Source organism: Psittacula echo (assembly GCF_963264785.1).
Source record: "Psittacula echo genome assembly, chromosome: Z".
NCBI lineage: Eukaryota > Metazoa > Chordata > Aves > Psittaciformes > Psittacidae > Psittacula > Psittacula echo.
The window spans coordinates 23,007,261-23,028,442 of NC_137742.1; the positions used below are offsets into that span (position 1 = coordinate 23,007,261).

Below are 21,182 nucleotides of genomic sequence, written 5' to 3' on the forward strand. Positions count from 1 at the left end.
ATAGTGACATTGCTATTTGAAGGCTTAATCTCTAATTAACCTCCTCATTTTGTTATTTCCCCCTTCCCCCTTTTATGTGACTGGACTTTACAGGTATTTTATCCCTGTGATGGATAAGGTAAAGATATCATTTCCGGTGCTTAAGTGAGGGGGGTATTTATAGCACAGATGTTTGCACTGAATATTTATCTGCACAGGGACACTGCAGGAAACAAAAGCTGTGGTCTGAAGGTGTGGCAGTCAGAATACACACAGTCCTCTGCAGATAAATTGGTTTTTAAAAGTGGTCAGAGGTCAGACTTTGCACTGTGCCTGGATCGGGTCTGAGATGCAACACATACTGAGCAGTTTAGTACCACATCATGCAGTTCTCATCTCTTAAAGACTTCCTGGTCTTCCCTGGTATGTCTGGCAGGATGTAGCTTGCCGGAGTGCAGGAAGCACTGAGGCTCTGCCTTCCAGACCTTTGTATTCTCCCTCTCCATGTTCTCACTCGCTCGCTGGAGTGAGTGTCTGCATTCTGGAACAGCTTGACTCTGCAGGCAGAGAGAGAACAGTGTAAGGATTGCTATTGCTTCAGTAAAACATCTCGGCTTTTGGCTGAAAGGTAAAGAATTTGCAGATAATGCAGTAGTGCTGTTAAAAATAGGCATGGTATATTCTAAAAGTTACATCTGACTTCATCTGAAACTGTCTTGAGCCCTCCTAGTTAAAAACAGCAGTTAAAAAAAAAACCGAACCAAAAACCACAAACCAGCAACAGTTACAAACTAAGATAGTTCTTGGTTTTCTAGAAACAAATCATTGAGATTTCCTTTCCAACAATACTTCTGAAGCACAGATAAAATGGCTTCCTGTCCCAGGGTTTCCTGTATCCATGGCAACCTGACTTTAACCACTTCTTTCTTAGTTTCCTGAACGAACAGTTGCAAATCCTGGGGCAAAATGTGGGAGAGCTCTAGTACGCAGCAGTACTGCGTTTACAAAGGTTTCACAGATGAGTATAGTCGGTCAGCTTGTAACAGTCCAATGAACTGCGAAACATCAAAATAACAGAAATAATGAACTTCAGATGTGTGGTAAGGAATCTTTATTTATTTTGAATGTAGCTCATCTTATGAAAGTAAAATTCAAGTTATGAAAGAGCTGCCAGTGAAACTTTTTTCCAGTTGGCATTTCTCCTTGAATGCTCTTGAAACATTTCCTAGCCAGTCTTAAATATAAAAAAATAGTTAATAAACAGTATTTTGAATTTACTAGAAGCTGGTTTTGTGGCAGCTTAGTTGTTTTTATGCTGCAGCCATGAAATATTTTCTGGCTAGACTGGCTGTACATTTGTTTCAGTGTTCATTTATGTTGAAATTTTTTTCATTGTAGTTCACACTTACACTTGGTAAGTTTTAATTTTAAATTGCTTATTTGGCATCAAAGGAGAATATATAAAATACCAGTCTTGAAAGCCATGCTTGTATTTTAAAGACTGTATATGTAAAATCTTTTAAGGTTTTGAATTAATAATATTTTATAAACTTCTTTTTATTTCTACTAGCCAAGTCAGAGATGAGTAAGAAGGCCAAAGACAGGGATATGTGTGGTCTGCAAAGTTCTCCACCTTGCCTGGGAGCATTCCTGTATATCCTTAATTGTTTTCTTTTGTTGCTGCTCCAGAAGGAGGCTCTTGGCTGTCCAGCTGCTTGCCAGCTCTGCACAGGGAGACAAGTTAGCTGTCGTAATTTAGGGCTTTTGAGCATCCCGCAGAACTTGCCAAAAACGACAATTCTCATGTACCTCAGTGGGAATAATATATCGCATGTCACTCCAAATGAACTGAAAGGCCTTCAGAAGCTTGCTGCACTGTACATGGATAACTCCAGTATTTTGTATGTACACCCAAAAGCTTTTGTGGAACTCCCCAAACTGTGCTACTTGCATCTAAATAACAATAATATTAAACGCCTCGATCCAGGAATCTTTGAAGGTCTTTCCAGTCTTCACTGTTTATACCTTCAGAATAATCAAATAGCTTTTGTGCCCAGAGGATTATTTAGTGATCTTCCTTCTGTTAGATATTTAACACTTCAAAGAAATCGCCTCAGTGTCCTTGGAAGTGGGACCTTCTTGGGAATGATAAGTCTCCAAACACTTAACCTAGCCAATAATAAGATTTCACGGATATCAGCTTCAGCATTTCATCATCTTGAAAACCTTTCATATTTGTTTCTTGAAGGTAACAACTTAACTCTTGTGCCATCAAATGCTATTGGAAGGCTCAAAAATCTTGAAAGACTTTCTTTGTCTCACAATCCCATTGGATCAATACATGCTTTTGCATTTGAAGGACTTAACAGGCTTAGATATCTGTCTTTAAAGAACATCAAGCTAAAACGTATTGCTGTAAATGGTTTTTTTGGATTAAACAACCTTAGCCAGTTAATCTTAAGTTATAATGATTTAGAAAATATAAATTCTAGCACTTTTACTTTATTGGACAACTTAATGTATCTGCAGCTAGACAGAAATAGAATAACCGGTATTGCTGATGATACCTTTGAAAAAATGGGACAATCACTTAAAATACTCAGTTTAGCATTTAATAATATTACAGAGTTACAACCTCAAGTGCTCAAGCCCCTAGTATCTTTAACTCATCTACAAATAAACTACAATCCTTGGAACTGCAGCTGCAAAATACTTGGATTACTTAACTGGCTAGCATCCTCTCCTATTTCTGTAAAACTTCATTGCCAGAATCCCCAGAGTATGCGTGGTAGACCTTTGCATTACGTTAAGTGGACTCGGTTTGCAAACTGTAGTAGCCCTACTGCCAGCCCGGAAACAGCCTGGACACTAGGATCTGCAGGTGCCCACCACAGTGCTACCACTTTGCTGGTGGCATGGCATAAGGGAAACAGGCACAACCCATTTGAACAGTTTGTCAATGCGGAAACTAAATATGTTGCTTTCTGGGAAGGAACGACAGCTGCCTCTGCTAACCTGTTGCCCTATGAAGAAAATGCTGCTGAAATTCCATTACAGGCAACCACAGTATTATCGACATTGCCAGTGCAAATACCAGCACAGATGATGCCTGTTAACAGAACAACAGAAGATGGTGGCTCATTTTCAACAGATGCTGCTCTTGTATCATTAAAAACATCCCTATTTTGTACGCAACAGGTTGAAAAGCTGAATCAGGCTTTTGACATTTTACTAGCCTTTCTCATTTTGGCTTGTGCTGTGATACTGTTTTTAACCTGTAAAATTATTCAGTTTAGGCAGAAACTAAAGGTGCTAGAAAACTCTGGAGAAAAGAGAATAGAATATTATGGGGTTTATCAGCCTGGCAGGTACAACATAACTGATCCAGTGCAGTCTCTAACTCGGAATTCAGTGGGGCATTCAGAGCTAGACCAAATTAGGCTGCTCAAGCGAACACCATCTGAAAGTCAGGCACAGGTCATATTGTTTGAACACTCATCATTGTAATTTATCTCATTTGATCTGATGTTAACTTTATTGTGATCTGAAATGTCAGGAAGTCAAGAACTCAATTTATAAAGTATAAATAGTTTCACTGATTAAAATCAATGGGTTGATAGAATTGCAGAAAATGGTATCATTTGGGTTGTTCTGCATTCCTGAATGTTCAGAATTTTCTTTTTTTATTAGATGTCATTTAAATCTGACTCATATAAGGAGATTATCCTCTGTCCCTGTTGTAGCAATCTTTCACCTATAACTCAAGTATATGTGCAGTACAAAATGCACATATATTTATTTTATTTTGTAGTACTTAATGGTATACGTTTCTATAGAAATTCCATAGGTAACTGGTAGCTTGAAGCAAGCAAAACATCAGTTTTTAACAAGATTATGAAGCCAGGAATCTAGGGAAATGAGGAAAAAAGTAGTTCTTTATTTATTGTAATGCAGTTTCTACTCTGCCTTAATTAATCATCACAGTGGAAAAAAATTAGTATATTTACATTAGCATGTTCAGACTCTTGAGGAAAAGAAAAACTTAAAATTATACAAATCTTATTCGTATGTGTGACATATTTTAAAATTATACAAACTTGCGTATTTGGTCTGTGTAATGAACATCTTAAAGTAAATTTTTTGTTAGTATGTATCTGTATCATTTCATAATGCCTGAAACTGGAGTTAATAGGGAAGCTAAGTTTCTGTTGGATTGAAAAATTGACCAAGTTTATTATGTCTAAGGTAATAGAGCTGGTTAATTATTGTCAATCCAAAATATTTTGTAATCTATATAGTAATAGTTTGAGGGCTAGTTTTGGCTAGGTGAGAGGTATAAACTGAAGAAATATACTATACTGTAAATACATAATTCTAGATTAATTGCTGAGGATATTTACGTATTTGTGGTGTATATTTGGAAGTGTCAGGTCAAAGTATGTTTCCTTAGTGAAGACCTAATTTTAGACTTCATCTTTAAAAGATGAATACTATTTTCCTATATAGTTTGCATTGGTTTTAACTTTTAATTCCTATTTCAAATATTGGTGTTCTGTTTACATTATTATCAGTTTATATCTACTGCGTTATATCTTTATTTTCAATCTGAATTTCTGGGATTGTTGTGTTTTCGTTACTCCAGTAGTTTAAACTTTATTCAGAAAGAAGTAATAAAAAATGTATTCCAGATAGTCCAATGCTGTAAAATTTTCAGCTATGTGACTGGGACTTACTTTTGTAGATACTATTTGCCTTCCACAGGCTTGTGCCTTAGAGACTGCAACCATTTTGGTTTGTAAGTGACACAATTTAGTTAGATCATTTTGCTCAAGGAAAAATGGAGAACAATGTTTTGATAGTCTGTCGTCCATTGTGTCAATTTGTGTAGAAGTATCTTGCTGTTCCAGGATCTAGCCAGGAGACCAGGGCATTCTCAAGGTCAATTAAAACTGCCCTCAGGATTCTTTTTCCAGCGTGCTTCCTGCTGGTGTAACTAGCAGGATAACTTTTCGTGGCTGGCTCATTATCTGCTACCAGTACATATATAGACCTTGGCTGCACTGTGTGGGTTTGGATGTGCAAGTGTGTCTCTCTTGCTTGTTAAATGTCTCTTGAATGTAATGAAATACAAATCTACTATATTGTAATACTGTATTTTACTGTATTTTACTGTATGATAGTTCAAACACTTTTATGGAGCACTTAATTTAGCTACTTGGGCAAAAGCTTCAACAATTCTGTATTGCTTCAGTAGAAACTTTTTAAAAATAATCTTCTGCCTGTAGATCAGATGTTAAATGTATTGAGTAAATGTATTTAAGAAGGGAAAGCATTTACTCTAATTCATGCTTAATTTGTTTTTAGATGACTAATTCATTGTGAAGACTTCAACCCATTTTTGTTACTTTTTGACTCACCGACATAATTCCTCATGATCACTGTTAAATTTATTTTCATGTAGTAACAGCTGCACAATCAGTAGTAGGTTCTGCAGTTTTATGTACTATATTTCTAAATTTTCAATTTTATATGGATGTCTTCAGAAATAGTAGACAAAATTCAGTGGGAGGAAGTTAGCTCTTTTCATTGCTGAAAATGCTGCTGTGTCTTTGTTAGACGTGAGGTTTTTGTAATGGGCAAAGGTTGAGATTGAACAAACCTAGTTCTCGAAGAAATCTGGTAGAGGACAGCTCTGATGTTTTAGGCTCTTCTTTCCTACTCTACAGTAGAGCTGCTCTCTACTGAAGAGCACAAGAGATTCCCTCTGAATGTGTGCTTTCCACTGGCAAGCTACTGCAGGCATTGTTTGCCACATATGAGTCTCACCACCTGCAGTGATCAAGCATGGAAGGAAAGCCATGCTGTCAGAGCTGTTAGTTCAAGCAAGGCTGGAGCAGCTGGAAGCCATCGTTTTGAGTGGAGTCGTCCTCTAATTATCCAGCTTGCCAACAATTTGCATTAAACTAACAAGAGCTTGATTATGCAGTTGTGGAGAAAATGCCTTTCTTTTGTGGTTAGTAGCCTTTTATATTCATATATCTTATCTAGCAAACAATGGAAAAACCTCCTTTCATGTACATGTGTGGTTCATATGTCTATTAAAATAATTAGAGAATACATTAGAGGACAGTTGAGTTTGCCCTCATGAAGCAAAATGGCACTATATGGTCATCAAGTTTATAGTCAGTCATAGGACTCCCCTGGAAATGTTGTCTTAGCTCCTACATTAGTGTTTATAGGAACTACTCTTTAGCACCGTGCAGCTCCTAAGAGGGGTTAGGGTGTGCGGGGTGTATGTGTGCGTGTGTGTGTGTGTGTGTAATAATCATTTACATTGCTCTCAGTATGTGCAAAGTAATCTCCATTTGTCCCACTCCACCTCTTTCCTTGGCTAATGAGAATAAAGAATTAATTAATCTTTCTCAAAGCTACTGTACACTACTAAAGATATGAAATTAAGCTTTCCCCTGTTTTGGTGTTTACTGCTTCATTCTGGTTAATTTAGAAGAGCAGAGAAGATTTTTTCTCTTAATGTGTAAAAGTAGTATGTTTTCACATGCAGAATTTTTCTTCCATTTCTGATAGGCCGAGTAAGGTGCTTAGCAGACAAGGGACCATTTTATTCAAGTTAAAAATTAGTCGTGATATATGTTTTATTAAGCTGATGATAAAACTTTACTTACAGTAGCTATCTTGGTAATTGAAATCCAAATTCTGAATTCTTACAAAAAAGCTCAGAATAATAAAAATGTTTAATAGATAGTTGAGTGTATTAGAAATGATAGAATAGGAAATAATGAATATTACTATTTCCAGAACAGATGTGGTCAGGTTTTTTTCTGTTTTATTTTATCTGACAAACTATGCAAGCTTTGAAAGAAAAAGTTTGAGATTACTCATATACAAGCTGACGTAAACGTTTGCCACATTTTCTTTTCATTATGGTCAAAGTGAATTTTATTTAAAGACAGCATAAAAGATCCTTTCTGAAATATAAAAAATGTTAATATATGTCAATTTCATGTTTGAAACTGGGTTCTGTAGTGGTTTAGATCTCAACAGATTGATAGAAGTTAAAATAATTTAATTCTGGGCCAGTCTTTTGATAATTTTTGCTGCATACTGAATGAGGTTTTGTCCTAATAACTTTGGGAAGCTGTGTAGTTATAAAACCAGTTATAACTTGGTGTAGTTTTTGGTCATTGCTGATCTGGATTATATGCAATTCAAGGCCGGGAAACTGCCTAAGTGCTGCCTTCCTCCTGTGTTAAGATTTTAGTATGGACAGTATTAATAGTTCTGCTTTGAAAGTTCATCTAAATACAGTGTCCCTGTCTTTTCTGAATCTACTCATATGGCTTTCTAATGTGTTTCTTGAAACAAGCAGGCTAATTTTGGCACCTTTAAAAAGGCATTGTGCTGCTTTGCATCGTGCTCTCCTCTGTGAAAAGTAAGGCCTGATATGTTTTATATTGCTATTGAACTTTAATGGAGGTTTCTTATTTCAAAGCACAATGAGCCTATGCTGTCTTTATTTTTCACCACCCTGTGTCTTGTATTCTAAAAATAGTTTCATTGTTTAATGATTCCATAGTTGGTAAACATTTCAGTAATGTTACTCGGTAACAGTGAGTCGTTAGTAGTCATTTTTTCCAGTTCAAAAAGAAAGAGAAGAGGGAGAAAAGATAAGGTATTGTCTTTACTGAAAGTTATAGGCAACAGTTACCGCATTTTGGAAGATCTTCTACATTGTTTAGCTTTCCTCAAAAAAAGAAGAATTAGCATGAATTATCTATCTTTCAATGAAGAAGTGGAATAGTATTCCTTATTTCTACCATGAAGGAAAAATATCCTTTACAAGTAAAGAAATTGATGATTTTCCTATGTGCTTTGGAGCTCACTGTCAACAAGATTTTGGGTCTTCAACCACTGTCCTCAGTCTCTTCTAGAGGTATCACAGATCCTTGAAAACAAGTTACCGTGTGCTGCTCCTATCAATCTGCAAGCTTGGAAAAAAAACAACTTTAAAGAGCGCTATGCCTACAGTATTTATTTACATGTTGACTAATTAAAGTAACATTCCTGAATAGATTAACCATAATTAGCCCTGCAGCTGATGAAAAGGCTCTGCCTTCACTGGAAGAAAGAACTGTAACTACGAGATAATGGATAGCAACCTGCGTTACTAATAGTGCCTACATGCAAAAGAGCTTTCGTGGGAGGTGTGATAGGTAAGCACCTCTGACATGAGTGAAGAAATCTGCTCTGTCTCTGAGGGCTCATTCTGCAGGCTGCTGAGCAGGCAGCACTCAATTTCTCAGTGGTGCAGCATGGTTGGTATGCTGCTTGCTTGCTGTAAGTAGAACCCTACAGAGAATCAGTCTCACAACACATAATACTTTGCTGTTCTGAATGAGATGTCAAAGCTTTATTGGCAAGGGAGAAGGTCTCTTTCAAAATACATACATCACAATGATAATAAGAATAAGCCATACTGAATGAAAATGGTATCAATTTTCATTTAGTGGAATTTAGGAATTTCATTATACAAAATACAGTTAAGATCCTGGCATTTGACAGTAGCTCAGTAAAAAAGGGAACAAAAATAATCCTTCGGAAACAAAATGAACAGGATTTGAGTCATAATCTTATAAAAATAAATTTAAATATTTTATAAGCTTAGTATTCCGGCTTGATACACATTTTTCCAAAGCGTCCATTGCTATGTAAAGTGTCTTGCCATATACGTAAAATTTTGTTGTATGTTTGACAAGAAGTTTTTCAGATGCAGTAACTAATGTACGAAGAGCTAGAATTTATCCAGTTTTTCAGTTTTGATCCCAAGTAAAAAGAGTATTAAGAAATAGGTCTGTATGTGTTAAAACTACGATGAAACTACAATACGTGAACTTAGTATTCAATACATTTGAACAAAAATGGAACAGGTCTGCTTCTGCCTACTAGACACCAGAAGCATTTCTGGGGAAATTAAAGCCTGAAAATCCAAACAGGGAGTAAGAAAATGCTCCAGTTGATGACAGTTGCAGAAGAGGGTTGTAGTTTACCATCACTAGTTAGGCCATTTCTATTTCTTCCCTGCTTGTAGGTGGAACTTTTGCAGTCTTCCCAACATTTTCATCTCTTCACTTGCAGTATGCCTTCACCCTTTTGTGGTTCACAGAATAGGAACAGAAGTCATAGCTGCTTTCCATTAACTAGGAAGTGGCAGCACCTACTTTATCCATCGTGGGATGTTCCTATGTTCTTACTTTACAGGCATATCAATTCTCAAGGCAGCAGCAAGTGTCTAAACATGTTTAGTGTAATTTTAGGCATTGTGAGCATATCCAGTCTGGCCTTCAGCTCATGCTGGAGAAAGGCACTTACCTGTTTCAAGTCCCAGGTGATACCTACCAGTCCTTTGCATCTCTCTTAAATAGCCTAGTTAGCCTAGTGTTTCAAATGGCAAGGGATGCCTGTGTTGAAGCAAAGAAATCCTACACTATTTTTCTCTCTAAAATCAGAGAAGTGGTGTTTGTGCACAACTGGGTGCAGGTATTTGTCAGTCTCTGTGAGGAATTACTCAGCTGCCTAGGAGGGTGAAGAAATACTGGTAAGGCTGGACAGAGAAAACAGTAGGGGGGTCTACCATCTTTACAAGCTGCCCTTCACTCAAGGGTTTGTGTGTTGATTTTGCATTGAATAGCGATGTGAGAAAATGTGTAAATGTGTTAGGAACAGAAGCCAGTACTGTGACCTCACAGCTAGCAGGAGTATGTCCTTCCCCACTCAGTTCTTGAGTCTTATACTAACGTTTTTTTTTCTTTTATTCCATTTGCAATTATTTCCAGGTTCTTAAAAGCAGCACATAAAGTTTTATTTTATTCAAGAATAATGTGGTTTGCATATTTTTGAAGTCTTTGTGCAATTAAAAAAAAAAAATTGAATCAGCTGCTTGATAGCGTGCTCAGCTAAGCAGTAAGCAATGAAAATGCTGCTTAGTAAATGTGCTTTACCGTTACTGAGCAAATTTCCTGTTTAGCTCCTTTAGCTAAGTCATTTTCCTGTTCTCTTCCAGTGTTATCCAAGATAAATTTTGCTCTTTTGCAGTGTTATCCAAGATAAATTTTGTGGTATCATCAACATTTCAGTAGAAGGGCTGCATGATGTTATGACTGAAGATGCTGAAGCAGGAGCATACAAAGAGTAAGTGAAAAATCCAATTATTTTTTGTGGGTTTAACAGTAGTAGCAGTCTTTCATATGCAGCATTTTGATTGGAAAAATCTGTAGGCAGTTAAAACATGCTTGAGAGTTCTGTTTTCACAAGAGTGTTTTATTGAAATAGGAAGTTTTTGGTCATAATGGACAATAATTGTAATGAGGAAGGGAAGGGCTTAAAATGACAGTCACTGGTGTCTTAAAACGTTCATATGCTAAGACTTGCCTTTTGATCACTTGACTATTAAATCTAAAATTTCAATGCAACAAGCTTGTATGTCAGTAGGGTGGTAGCTTGTATTTTCTTTCAGTGCGATACCTAGAGTTTCACAAAGATATTTTCCCAGATGCGTCAGCCTCACTAAGTGGACCTAGCATACGCTACTTCACAACCTGGAGAGCTTAAAAATCTATCCTACAAGGGCAGTTCACACCTTCAGTTGCTCTGCTTAACACACTTGCTGCCACATGGCATACCTCAAAAGAGAGTTTCCAGAGCCGAGAGTTTGTTTGTGCCAGGAAGGTGGTATCAGGGGTTCTCAGAGTGCACTGCCTTCCAGCACTGCACTCATTCATCTCCTGTTTACCCTGGGTTACTGGTGGTATTCCATCAAAACTGGAAGAGTAAAAAAAAAACAAAACAAAACTGAGTAGTTATGATTTATCTGTTAATGCTTGTGTTTTCTCTGCAGTCATTACATAGTTTTAGAATGATGGAGAGTTGTAAGATATTAAAAGGAGTCACTCTGCAAGCTGGCCCTGCAGACACTATATTCTAATACTAGTATTTACCAGATGCTAAGAATCAAACTTTTTCTAACATTCAGATTATTACCTGGTGATGGAACAGACTGTATCTGAGCTAATTAATTAATCGCTTAAGGAAACGTTTGCTGGCACTGAAGCCAGCTGGCACAGAACAGCCTGTGTGCAATCTTTCAAGTTTTCCTCCTCTTGAAACAGGTAATGTGCACGCAAGTGTGCAATGAGAACGATTCACGTACAGCTGAGCCTGAGCTATGCCCAAGGATTGCTTGAAAAAGTACTTCCACCTCCACTCCTCCCAACCCTGGCCTCAACTCTCAGTGTAGAAGATGTAATTCTAAAGTCTGGGAATGTGCTTTGACACTGTGTTCTATTTACTATTGGAAACAAGGTTATATAATCCCTTCTATTTCTAAACATGTTGCTTTGCCAGCACGTGTTGAAAAGAGTTCTCACAGGGAAATAAATAAAACTTTGTCCTAGTTCATTTCATATATTAAGCTTGAAGGCTTGTAGAATTCCTCACTGCACTTTTCTGAACTTTGGACATTGTTTTTGCTTTATAAAATATAGGCACACTGAACCAAGGACATATTTCTGTTGACAGATAATGAATGGGCTGTTTGAAAGATTCTGACATTTGGGTTATATATTTTGACACCATCTGAAAGTAAAGTGAAAGCACTCATCTGGAGTTGTGTGTGCAAGGCTGGCTCTCCAGGTTGAAGAAGAATGATTTAAGCCCAAACTGGTTCAGAAAAAAAACGGTGTACTCCACTGCTTGTGTAATACCTAATTACTGTAGTGCAGAGACTAAAACAACATTCATATTTAGCATAGAAATCTCAAGATGAATTAATATAGAACTGCAGCCACTAAAAGGTGAATGAGGGTAAACATGCACAGGGAAAACAAATTAAATTACAGTTTTGGCTTAAATGTGGCTGACCAGGAATAAGTTTAAACTGGAAATTTAAAGAAACTGTTGTAGTTAGAGCAATGGGATTTTGGAAGAGTCTTTCCAAATACAGCTGCAAAGCTAAAGGTCTCGCCAATTTTTAGAAGGAATTTTGGTTAGGTTATGAAAATGATTGCCTGATGCCCTGGCTTACAATACGAATGAATTGCACTGAACCAGGTTTCCTAGCATATATATTTTGCATTCTAGTGATAACTACAAGAAAGTTTTACAGACCTCAGGTTTTCTGGAAAAAAGAGCATTCCATTGCTCTAGTCTTGTCTCACCAATATTCATGCTTTTTTCCAATTTTATAATCTTTCTCTTTTTTTCCTTCCATACCTGTATGTTTTTTTAAATTACTGTTTCTGGTACCTAAAATATAAAGGTCTGAAAAAGTTAATTCAATCTTGAATGTTTTGGCAATTGAGATTTTTATCTCCTTGTCAGTAAACTGAGTTGCAAGAAATCATGCCATTTATGAGAGGAGATGTGAGATTTGCTGTATTATTTTGAAATAATCCCTTTGTTGAAAGTGGCTTCTTAATTCAATGTGTTAGCATTGATTGACCATTCTGCCATGGTGTTTAGCAAGTGTTTCATACAGCTCTAAACACAAGTTAATAGAAAATTAAATATGTAAACAGAGTAAGTCTGAATCCTTTCACATAAAATCACAACTTTTTTTTCATTTAGGTAATTTTAAAACAAGTTATTCAACTTAACTGCAGGAACATTTCACCTGCTATAATAATTTCACCTGCTGAAAATAAGCAATAAAGTGCATCTGTCTAGGTGCTTTATTATATGTGGATTGTGTCCTTCCTGCCATAAAACATACCTACTACACATTGGCAGGTTGTTGTCGCCTGAGTGATTTTTTTCAAATAATTTGGTTTTTAAAGCAGATTTTTTAGGAAAAAATTGGTAAAGTGGTGGAATATTTGTGTATTCTTTCAATGTGAAGAATGTAAAGTGAAAGGCTTATTTACCATAGGATAGCTTTCACCAGTGTCTTTTTAAAGTGCATTCAAATTGTTTCAAGAGACAGAAAAACCTCTGACTAATTTTTTTTTTTTTTTTAAATGTTCTGGTTTTACTTGTTACAAAAATAATAGTTTATATATGGCTATTACTTGTGTGTGTTGGTGCCTACTAGTTGAGGACAGAAAAAAACAAGAAGTTTAAAGTTTTGCTGTATTTGCCTAGAAAAAACTGTATAAATAAATGAATGCAGAAGCTAACTCATTTTTGTCCACTAAAAATATTATTGTTCAATGTCTTGCAGATGTTTTAGTGTCCAGATCCAACAGCAGTGACTATCTTTTGTTTTCTGGTCCTTTTTTTAAAGATCTCAAAGGAAAATATGGATGCAGTGAGAAATCTTTACTAGTTTGCATATGTGTCACCTTGATTTTCATGTTGTTAGGATATAGAGTGCTTGTCTAGCACCTACATGGAAAGCTTGGGAAGTTGTGGTTAGGAACAGTGGGTTTTTCTGTATTTCTTTTTTTTTTTTTTTTATACATGCATATTCTGTATTCTCTGTGCAGAAATGCTTTTTCAAGCCATATCTTGAGCTAAAGTATGGTGATAACTGAGATTGTTACATGGATGTAGGTAACCTAAGTCATGGATTCAGACTTCTTTAGATGCACTGTTCTCAGCAAAAAAGTACTTGCTAACAGATTGCCTGACTTTTATCAAACTCCCTCATATCTGTCCTGTGTTTTTAATATGCTTTAAAATAATTTTTAATGATAATGTATGTTAAAACTATTTTTATTCCCATTCTTAGCTGCATGTTGATGGCTCATTTTGAACAGCCCAAAGTTACAGATGATGAGGAACCTCCCACAGAACAAGACAAAAGGAAAAAGCTGGTAAGTTTTAGATAGTTTATTAAATCATACAATTGATTATGTGATTCACTTATCAGACCAGATTCTTTGCCTTTGGATTTGGTTCATCTCTTGTTCTTGGAAAATTAATCTCTTGAATCAAAAAGGAATATTCTTTCATTATAAACTTTGCAGCCACAACAGTTATGCTTCTGCCTTCCTTTTGAGTCTTGGAAAATATTGCCAAAATAAACATCATCTGTTCATAAAATATGGACACTATAGTGACACTATGAAAAGAGTTTTTTAAAAAACATAGATAGCTAGCACTCGAAGATGAAAATGTCATGGCAAGCCAAATTTTCTCATGTTTAAAACCATCTTTTATTACATTAGTTTGTGTTTTACATGGACAGCTATTGATCCATATGCTTGCATAGAACCATTTTCTAATGTAAAGACCACCTAATAAGGACCATTGATTTAGGTGAAGATTTATGGATAGGTACCATGCAGTTGTGCTATTTTCATCCACCCTAATTTGTGAATGATTCATAATTCAGGTTATTTTTGTGAGAGTTCAAGGAAAATGGTTCCTCACACAGAAAACTGCAGTGTGCAAATGCTGTGGAATAAAAGAGTCTGAACTGCTTGGCACTGAGTAATTGCAAAACATGGAATCAGGTGATTGATTAGATGTATGTAGCCTTGTCATGCATTTCGTTTAACTGACCTACATGTATCCGAAAGAGTACTTGTGGACAGAATACTTTCCTTCTTTATTTCTTCTTGTAGAAGCAGAAAAGAGTTTGGCTGGCTTTTGATAATATATCATAGAATCCTAGAATGATTTGGGTTGGAGGGGAACTCATCTAATTCCAGCCCCCTGCCACAGGCAGGGGGACACCTTCCACTGGTCCAGGTATTTGAATATTTGAAGTCAGAAGAGCAAAATCAAGAATGACCTGAAGAGAATCTGTGATTTGACTTAAAGTTTTTAGTATCCTGTCCCACTTCATTCCTGCAAGAGGTTTCTACCCAATTATGTGTTCTATTACTGAATCAGTAGCTTGTATCATGGCTTAGAGATTAAACCTCATAAAACAAAACTGAAATAATAAATGGGATTCCCTTTTTCAAAGTAATAATGCTTTGCAACTTTTAAGGCTATTAGTATGAGGAAAAAAAAGCCAATGGTGTGGTCCGTGCTAAGTATCACTTCCCAATGTTTGCACAGGATCTGAGTATTTGTCTTTGATCTATCTCTTTATCCTGTCGTTGGTACCTCTCTTTATTGTAATGCAGAGCTTATAATTACTAGAAACAATTTTATCTAGACCGGTGCTTTGTGATTTTATGTAGTTGACGTTCCCAGTACTGCTATATTTTCATCTCATTGCACACATATTGGGGAAAATGTAAACAGGAGGAGAGTGATTCATGACCTTACATTGCACAGTGTATAGACCTCAGGTGACTTTAATGTGCCCTTTATGTATGTTTTAAGAACTCCAGTATCGTTGTTCAAAAAGGGAGTTAAGCTTTTTTTGACTCTTTTTATTTGAAACTGTGGAAAGGAAAAATGAAGTATCTTCCAATAAAAATCTATCTTAATCTTGAATTATACATGCTGGTACACATTTTAGATGATGCTTGCATGTAAACGTAAAAGTTTTTGGGTTTTTTTTATTTTACCTTATTATGGGAAGAAACTAGATAATTGTCCTCCTGTGTCTTCTGGAAAGTAAATAAATGAGTTACAATGTAATAAGCCAAATTATTAAGTTTTATGTGATAATGTTGTTTACTAATAGTAATACTTCACTTTTTAGAGGATAGTTTCTTCTTATACATTTAGTCTGCAATTTAGCTACAGACCTTATGCAAGTCCCACTGAAATCTGTTAAAAACCTTTGATATTCAGAGTCTTCCGTATTGTCTGGCTCCATTTTACAGTCACTGTTTAAAGGAAAGATTCCCTTCTTAAATCATTTTTCTGGTCTTACCCAAAGCATCACAGTTACAAGATACTAACCATCATGGTAAATACACATATTTTTGTGTCCAGGATTCTTGCTCCCTCTTTAGTATCAAAATACCCATTCTTAAACTGAAGAGAGTCTCCAAAGGTCTGGAAATATTTTCAAAAATCTAATTCAAATATAACCATATACACTGTTGAGAGTTTTATTAGTCTTTTACCTGTTTGTGCGTTCTAATGCCATTTCATTGGCTTGTTATTGCTTGTAGCGATTAGATCACTGTTTTAGTACAGAATAACTTAAAATTAGTTGTCGAAAACAGTGTCATTTTTGACTGTAGTGTTGTATAAAGGTGTTGAGGAAAGAGTTCCACCTATCAAATACTAGTTCAAACAACATAGTTCTGCAGAATGCCCCTGATGCTGGCCAAGCGATGTTTAGAAGAATGGGAAATGTTTGTTCTGTAAAACCTCTGTACTGCTTTTTTGATATAAACTGCTGTTTACAACCAGTGAGGTAGAAGATTAGTTTCTCCAGTCCAGCCCCAAGGTAGGCACTTGCATCCAGTTTGAAGATGAATTTGTAGAGTAACTAGATTCAAAAGCTACTCAAATCAGGTTTTCACTGAGCAGCATAAAGCACATTTCAGTAATGTGTATTTCCCTGCCAAACTTCTGTTTCCTGTCTGTAGCTGTTTTGACTAAGAAACTGTTGAATTTTCTAGGGTGTTTTTTTTTTTCTTTTTAACTAGGATATAGGTGTGTGTTGCTCTTATGGGAATCAGGAGCATTAAAGCTAAAAAAAAAGAAAATAAAGGAAAGTCTGTGTGCACACACCTAGGAACTCAGCGTACAAACTTACATTCAAAAATACAGCCCCTTACCCAGTGTTTACAGACTAAGTAACCAGTGTTAACGTTGTTGTGTTCCGTCCTGCACTGATGTTGGGTGCTCAACACCCAGTTTTCAAGGGGATGATTTTTCCTCCAAAAGCAAATAGAACAATCTGAAAACTCCTTAAGGGTCTTATCTTAAGCCAGATGCTATTTGAATTTTTCATAATAAAAAACAGTAAAGAACAGTGCTTACTGTTCTTCCAGACTTACTATTTTGCTGGCTTAATCATCTAATGCTGCAACTGATTGTCTAATATTGTTGAAGAACTAATTATATCAAGCTATTTTGCGAGATTTGTTTGTTCTGAATACAAAGTCCAAAAACACAGAGTGAAAGAAAAGCAAATTTAATATTGTTGCAAGAAACTCCTTTAATTTACACAAAATATTTTTGACATGATTATCTGAATGAAATCAAATTATTGATATTAACTCCTAAATTAAGTGTGAAGCTCTTGAGTCCAGTTTGGCTTACAGACACCAGACACTAAATGATACTTCTAGCAGCAAGCATTAGTCATGCATATGCTTGTTCCAGTAAACTAACCAGGTTTTTTTTGTGCTGGGTTTACATGGCAAGATCTTGGTAACAGAAGGGCTACCGGGACGGCTTCTGTGTGAAGCTGCCAGAAGCTTCCCCCATGTCCAGTAGAAGCAGTGTCAACTGGCTCCAAGATGGACCCGCTGCTGGATAAACTCTGAAATACAAAACTACGGATTAGATTAATTTGTGTTGGTAAAGTAGAACGAAAAATTACCTGAAGTTGATATTTTACGGCAAATTGTTCTGACTTCACAATCTAATTCTGTCCCTGTCTGCTGGAATGAAAATTACATAATCCAGCTGAACTGATGAGGTTGTACAGGTACTACTATTGAAGTGTGTCTATTCTTTATGCATACGGACTGTTTAACTTGTTGTTTGTCATATAATGTCAAACTAGTTCGAGTCTTTGTGTTTTGTTTCCTTACTAATAAAATGTGACTGACCATTGTTCATGCCATCTCTAAAGTACTTATGGTAACATCTGATGTGTTTTTTAGGAGTTATAGGAAACTCATTTGGCAGTAATTAACAAAGCTGCTTTGAAATTGTTTCATCTTGTAGGAGGGTGAACTCTTGCAGCAGACTGGATCCATGATTTGAGACTTCTGAAATAGCTTTAGATGGATACCTGCTTTTAATTATAATTAATTTGATCTTTCTTTACAGGAGTTCTTCCTTTTGTGTCTCAAGAAGTGCCTGTCTTGAGATGAGTAAGTCTCAAGAGTGTTTTTTAGTGCAGTCTTAAATATTTTTCTCTCACATGTTTTCCACAGCTTGCATTGAAGGACCCTGTTCACACTGTGTCATTGCAGCAGTTCATCTATGAGAAGCTGAAGGCACAGCAGGAATTACTGGGAGAACAAGGTTTTCAGGCACTTATGGAAACCGTGGATACAGAAATAGTTGCACAGCTACAGGAGTTTTTACAAGGCTTCTAAATAAGTAGAAACAAGATTTTGTATGCGCAATTTTCCTTTCAGAAAAATTTGAAAGAACTCTAGCCTTTCATCGTGCATGGAAGAGCCTACTGAAAGCTGAAAATAATTTGTGTTAAAAAATAAATAAATTTCTGTTGTTGCTATTCAGCTAACTTTGATAATGCTTTGTTATTTTTTAAGAATGGACTTACGGTTTTATCATCAAAGCAACGCTTCCATGATACCTACATGGTATATACTGTCCTAATAGTACCTTTTTTTGGTACCATTACTGGTTTTTGGTTCACAAAGCTATGTCATAAAGTCAGAGGTCTGAAAGAACTTAGTAATATATATTAATGAGAGGTGTCTATTAATCCAGCAATATAATTCAATATTAGGAGCTGCTTGTCTTGATACTATATACCTATAACTGTCTTCCTACTGTAATTTCTTGGCTGTACATTGAACCATCATACAAGCAGAAAGAATGGGGAAAAGTAGTTGAGACTGTGAGTAGAAACATTACTTCTTAGCAGAATGTTAATTCCTGTTTGAGTTGTATCAGAGAAAAAGAAGCTTTGATTGTAATGCTTGAATTGTATTTGAAGAGGTGTTAGAGAATATCAGTGTATATCTCTGTATGAAGATGTGTTTTCATTTTATCACCAGTTTCTTGATTTCTGTAATGAAAAAATTCTTGCTTTCTTGAGTTCTTTCTGTCTCACTTTTAGCTGTCATAACACAGAGAAACTTAACAGAGGTAGATGAGTAATTAATTCCAATTAGTTCTTGGCAATACCTGGGCTACTTAAAATTGCTGTTCTCTGGTATCTGAAATCTTTGCTTTTTTTTTTCATCAAAGGCATATCATGTGCATACTTGTTACTGAAAAGTTCAAGCCCAGGTGGTCACAACTGAAAGAATTGTTTGCAAATGTGAGGCTCACTTTGAGTTTTAATTGTTACCTGGGCAGCTGCAGGAATGACAGGGTAAAGATGCTCCTTTGTATATTCCTTTGTCTTTTGTCTGTTGTGAATAAGAGGGGTGAGAGAAGGCTCTCTTCCTTTTTGAGAGTTTTGTTTTAAATTCTGATCTTCCATCTTTAAAGTTGAAGTGAATTTTGTTTGCTTCACTAAGAGATTTCCCCCCTCTGCTCCCAAGGGGATCAGCTATTTAAAGACACTTGCATACTTTTGATTACCTTACCAGATGCTTTTAAAAAGCAGAGCCTTTTTCTTCACTGAGCATATGGGGAGTAATTTTGTTTGAAACTTTCTCTCTGCTTTCTGAGGAAGCCAAACCGTTGCATCCTCCTTTGGCTTCAGTGGCAGAGGCTGCTGGGGTTCTTACACCTCTGAATGCAAAATCTTCCCTGTACACAGCTGCCAGCATCTGTCTGGAGAAGTTGTTTCATAACTATAATTTCCTGCTTGTTACCTTGGTGTAAGGAGCTTTGTTAGAATGGTTACAACTGTTTGTATGTTATCTGAGTGTCATTTCCTCAATCTATCCACCAACATAAATTCTCACAAGTAAGAGTTTTGGATGGCTGTGTTTGATACTTGCAAAGAAAGGGACTATGTGTGTCCTTTCAGTTGTGAACTACAGTACTTGGCAGCATGTGACTGAAATTGCATTTGTTGAATAGTTAATCCACAGAGTCCCTCAGCTTTTTTATCAGTGTAAGACTGGCACGGATCTGGTGGGCCTTGCTAGCTTTGACCCTGCACAGCACAACTGCATGGCATACATAAAAACTTCTGTCACCATTTGGTAAAATCACTTTTGCAGTGCTAAACGGCACTCCAAGGCATTTCAGAGGGGGGTGGTCCCACCTGCTGTAGTCCAGCCCTGGCCAAAAGGAAGCGCTCTGGACTTCTGCTGCATGGCTGAGACTCCAAGCTCCCTGTGCAGTGTCTACTGCATCATTCTCAGACATACTCAAGCCCCCATTACCTCATGTGGCGGGGTGTTAACTGCAACTTATTTTGGTGCATGTTAACTAATGTTGGCATGGGTTTTGTCAGGAGTGATGGACATGCTTTTGGCTAGTAAGGGCACAGTATATTGTGATTAACTTTCTGAGTAATGTCTCTGTATAAGTGAGTGTATTCATTTTCCTATGCATTAGGGAACAAGTTAAATTTGTCACTAGATGTTTAGCTTTTAATCTTGGAAGATTTTAGACCAAGGCTTGGACTATAAATGAAAACAGTTGTCACCAGAACTGCTTATATGACAACCACTGTCACTTAGCATTCTGCAAAACATGTCTGTCTGTGCAGTGTAATACTGAGAAAGTGGAGAAATTTCAGCTTAAACCAGCAGAAAAACCTATATATAATACCCTTCTATATTCTTATACATAGGATTAATATTTCACTGGAAGGTGATGGATCAGGACTGCAGTAAGCATTATCCATTTTTGTTGTTGTTGAAATTTCTGACTTAGTCTCTTGGAGAAGAAGGGAAACCCAACCCAAAAAAATTGCCTGACGCTGAAGCAGTATAGTTTCTGAAATTCTTGTGAGGAAGAATCTTTGGTCCTGTTGCCGTTTGAGCTTTGTTTTTCAAGTGAAAAGAAAAAATAAATTGAGATTTTTTTTTTCTGCAGCATAGTTGAATTCCTAAGGCTTACAAGTTATATCAGTTTACCTTTCAGAAGGGACAGAGTGGAAGGCAAACTTCATCTCTGATAAGAGTTAAATGTCTTTGAAAGCTTATGCTGAAAGAAATTGACAGAACTAATTCTGTTGCTTCCATCTTCAAACAATTAATTTTGTTGTATCAATGCAATGACCATTTTTAGACCTTTGGCCTACCTGAAGTGTTAACACATTTAATCTCATGGCAGCTGTTGAAATTTTTTTCTGCTAATAAAGATAATTTTGTCCACACTATGTTTTAATTCTACTAGACACTCTGGTTGTTTGTCTCATATGAAACAATTACTGGGATAATATTAGATAAACAGAATCACAGAATCCCAAAGGTTGGAAGGGACCTCAAAATATCATCTAGTCCAACTCCCTTGCAAGAGCAGGGTAACCTGGAGTACATTGCACAGGAACTTGT

General features: G+C 36.4%; 2 protein-coding genes across 2 annotated transcripts in view; both read left to right on the forward strand.

Moving 5' to 3' along the window:
* The window catches only part of IPO11 (importin 11), an 88,298-nt gene extending 67,515 nt beyond the window's left edge, over positions 1-20,783 (forward strand). The window contains exons 27-29 of the mRNA XM_080636523.1: positions 10,090-10,185; positions 13,721-13,805; positions 17,961-20,783. Coding sequence (XP_080492649.1) covers positions 10,090-10,185; positions 13,721-13,805; positions 17,961-18,125 — 346 coding nt within the window. The 3' untranslated portion in view covers positions 18,126-20,783. The remainder of the gene's footprint in view (positions 1-10,089; positions 10,186-13,720; positions 13,806-17,960) is intronic.
* On the forward strand, positions 954-3,635 carry LRRC70 (leucine rich repeat containing 70). The gene is made up of 2 exons (XM_080636522.1): positions 954-1,079; positions 1,550-3,635. Exons 1-2 carry the CDS (start codon positions 1,073-1,075, stop codon positions 3,484-3,486), a joined length of 1,944 nt encoding a protein of 647 aa, XP_080492648.1. The 5' UTR covers positions 954-1,072; the 3' UTR covers positions 3,487-3,635.
* Positions 20,784-21,182: the final 399 nt, after the last annotated feature.